Below are 3,627 nucleotides of genomic sequence, written 5' to 3'. Positions count from 1 at the left end.
CACACAGACAGACACACATTCTCATTTTTATATATATAGATATATATAATGTATGTATTTGTGTCTGTATTTGTCCTCCTATCATCACTTGGCAACCGATGCTGGTGTGTTTATGTCCCCATAACCTAGTGGTTTGGCAAAAGAGACCGATAGAATAAGTATTAGGCTTACATAAAATAAGTCCTGGGGTTGATTTGTTTGACTTAATGTGGTGCTCCAGCATGGCTGCAGTCAAATGACTGAAACAAGTAAAAGAATATAAGAACATTGGCAAGAAACTCAATAAATAAGAGCTCTGAAACTAAAATACCCCTCAGTGTTTGTTCTGCTCAAGTTACAGAGATATTGTTATCAGAAATTCAGTAAGCTAGTAAGTTAGCTTTTTGGAAACCAATAACCAATAAGGTTATGGTTCACAAAATGTAATATAAAAGCAATACTAACAAGAGCACTTAGAGAGCGCAAACCTCCACCAAGGCAACACCAATGTCCTCTCAATGATTAGCTAGAGATGATTTTTAAAATGAGAATATCTGAAATAAACTTGACTGCTCTCACAAACGAGAATACTAAAAATGAACCAGTCCTCTCTCAAAAATTAAGTAAAAAAACATGGAAAATAATCCAGAATCCTTGTCTGGTAGTGAATCAATCTCAAAGTCTAATCACTTCGTGCCAGTCATGAGGCCAAACATCCCTGAAAATTTCATCCGAATCCATCCAGCAGTTCTTCAGATATCTTGTCCACGGACAAACAAACACGACTGAAAACAATCCCTCCGCCTTCGCTAAGGTGGAGGGAATAAAATCTATCTCAAATATGTAAACAGACGTAAAAAGAGAGACAAAATTGTTTACTTACTTTTATTTAAATGATTATGATTTATTTATTTTCTTCTTTTTCAGGCTTTTGGACTTCCAATTAAGAGCTAGCTGAATGTTCTTACCATTTTTGTCGTGTGAAAAATAAATGGAAAGCAGAATTATTTCAAGTGCATTTTTTTTTTTGTTTGTTTACTCTGTTCAGACGTGTGAAAGAACTCTTTCATAGATATATATATATATATATATACATATATATATAATAACATTTTTAAGTTGATCTTTAAAAATCATTTCAAAAAGAACTATTATTCAAATTGTTTAAATGAAATGATGTTAGGAAAATAGTTGATACATTGTTTTTTTAGATATATATTAGTCTTTTTTAACATTTAATAAAATCTGTAATTTAATAGAATCTTTGACATTTATGAAATTTACTGTGTGCTGGCAGCATTTTCATTAGTTTCACGGAAATTGCAATAAATGAAAACAGTCTCAGATTTCTAAGACTGTATTAAAGTCATTATCAATATTACTTTTCCCCCATCTTCGACTCCCACCATCACTACATGCATGCGTGTGCACACACACATTCGCTCTTTCTCTATCTCTCACTCGTGTTTACCAAGAATTCAGTTACAGGTGATGATGCATTTGCATCTATATACACCAGAATTTATGCAGTTGCAACATTCTAGCTTGTGTGCATGTCCATGACAAAGTAAAGAAATTGTTTTTGCAAGTGATCAATTAATTGTTATAAATTGTCTTTTTTTGTTTGGTTATTTTATGTTGAATATTTTAACATTTAATGAAATGGGGGACAATTTTTAAACTAAATTGAAAACTGAAAATGTTTAGAAACCTGATTTGCTAACTGGCAGATTCTGCATGTACATAAGTGTTGAAAAGTTAGCAACAAGACATCTAATTTGTAATATCAATTGTGTTAAGCATTCACATTTCCAATTTGAATAAAAATACTCCATTGAATATATTGAAGAGTGGGGCAAACAATATATCTGCTTTGAATAAAAAAAGAAAGGAAAATGAAAAAGAACAGGTGTGATAAATTATTGTTGTATCAATTGTAGTAAGTTATGTTAAGAAAAAATACTTTAATTATTTCATCTCAGGTCTTTGATTAATTTTGGCTTCATGTGAAAAGAAACCTTACATTGTTATTTGGTATCAATTGTAGGTAAAACATATTTTATAGAAAATAAGAAAATTAAGCCTTTCGTTATAATTAAATTTTATGACTAATGAGATAATTTAAAGCAAATAATCTCAGTTGATTTAGCGAATAAGGTTCTATTGTCAGTTATATAGGCTAATATATTCTTTTACTTGTTTCAGTCATTTGACTGCGACTATGCTAGAGCACCGCCTTTAAGTGAACAAATCGTCCCCAGGACTTAGTCTTTGTAAGTCTAGTACTTATTCTATCGGCTTTCTGTGCTGAACCGCTAAGTTACGGGGACGTAAACATACCAACATCAGTTGTCAAGCAATGGTGGTAGTTGTGGTGGGGGACAAACAAACCCACAAATATATATATATATACAACAGGCTTCTTTGGTCAGCTTGAGGCTATAATAGAAGACACTTGCCCAAGGTGCCATGCAGTGGGACTGAACCCAGAACCATGTGGCTGGGAAGCAAGTTTCTTGCCGCACAGCCACACCTAATTATGTTTATTGGATCGTATACATTGCTATTGGGATTATTATGACAATGTATGGCCACTGCTCTTGGTAAGTTGAATCTATGACCATGTTTGAAATCTCAATTACAACAAATTGAAGGAGGCTTGGACATGTAATCCCATTCCACTCTCCTAGAAATACCTGGCTTAAGCAGGAAATTTATTTTCATTAGTATAATTGATTTTAATCAATTATACACCCAATCATGAAATTTTTACTGCTGTTGCTACTGATATTCTTGGACAAATGCATTTTCACATTTCCTGAAGGAAAATATTTCTATTTCACTCAAATCATTGTCTGTTCTCATCCAAAATGTGCCAGATATTGTACACTTTTTATAATTTTTTTATGAACTTGTTTATTACTCAGATACATGTTTCTTTCTAAAGTACTGTTATTATTGAATCCAATTGAAGCACTAGTTATCAAGAAGAAAAAAGAAAAGAACTCCTGGGGACTGACATAAAGAAACAAAAACTATGATATTGTAGATCTCTCCATACTAATGTATTCCAATCTTCTGCCAAATGAACTTTTCTATATCTTTACTTGCCATATTTTTTGTCTTAGTAATTACAGGGGGAAAAAAAAGGAGAAAATTGATACTTTTGAAAATATTTTACCACTTGTATTGGATTTATCTGCACCAATAAATTTAACACTTCCAAATTTTTTTTTTTAAATTTTATTTATTGGTTTAGTGGTTTCTGAAAGGAAGGCAGTAATTCTTCAACAGCACATGTGTGTGTTTTGTGGTTGTTGGGTTTATGTAGAATAAGCAGTTTGGTAGTTGCTATATATATATATATATATATATATATATATATATATAAACAAATAGTAAATGAGTATATGCATATATATGTACAGGTATGTGCATACCGACATCCACCTGTATGTATAGGTGCATATCTGGGTACAGGACATTGCAAACAAAACGTAGACGAGAAAACACACAAGCCACATAGAGAACATTCTTCTTCATCAGCTACCCCCGTTTTAACACCAGCGTTTCGAAGAGCTGGGCAGGACGCATCGCTAAAACGGCTCTTACCATGGACCGCAAATTAAATTTGTATACACAAATTAA

General features: G+C 32.4%; 1 protein-coding gene across 2 annotated transcripts in view; it reads left to right on the top strand.

Annotated features, from left to right (window-relative positions):
• Positions 1 to 3,206, top strand: part of LOC106881342 (spermidine synthase) — a 45,573-nt gene extending 42,367 nt beyond the window's left edge. For both annotated transcript variants that reach the window (XM_052973770.1, XM_052973769.1), the window contains exon 9: positions 907 to 3,206. In XM_052973770.1, coding sequence (XP_052829730.1) covers positions 907 to 933 — 27 coding nt within the window. In that variant the 3' untranslated portion in view covers positions 934 to 3,206. The remainder of the gene's footprint in view (positions 1 to 906) is intronic.
• The last annotated feature ends 421 nt before the right edge of the window (positions 3,207 to 3,627 follow it).

Source organism: Octopus bimaculoides, chromosome 16, assembly GCF_001194135.2.
Source record: "Octopus bimaculoides isolate UCB-OBI-ISO-001 chromosome 16, ASM119413v2, whole genome shotgun sequence".
NCBI lineage: Eukaryota > Metazoa > Mollusca > Cephalopoda > Octopoda > Octopodidae > Octopus > Octopus bimaculoides.
The sequence above is the reverse complement of the archived record's forward strand: the minus strand, read 5'-3'. Positions and strand labels throughout refer to the sequence as shown.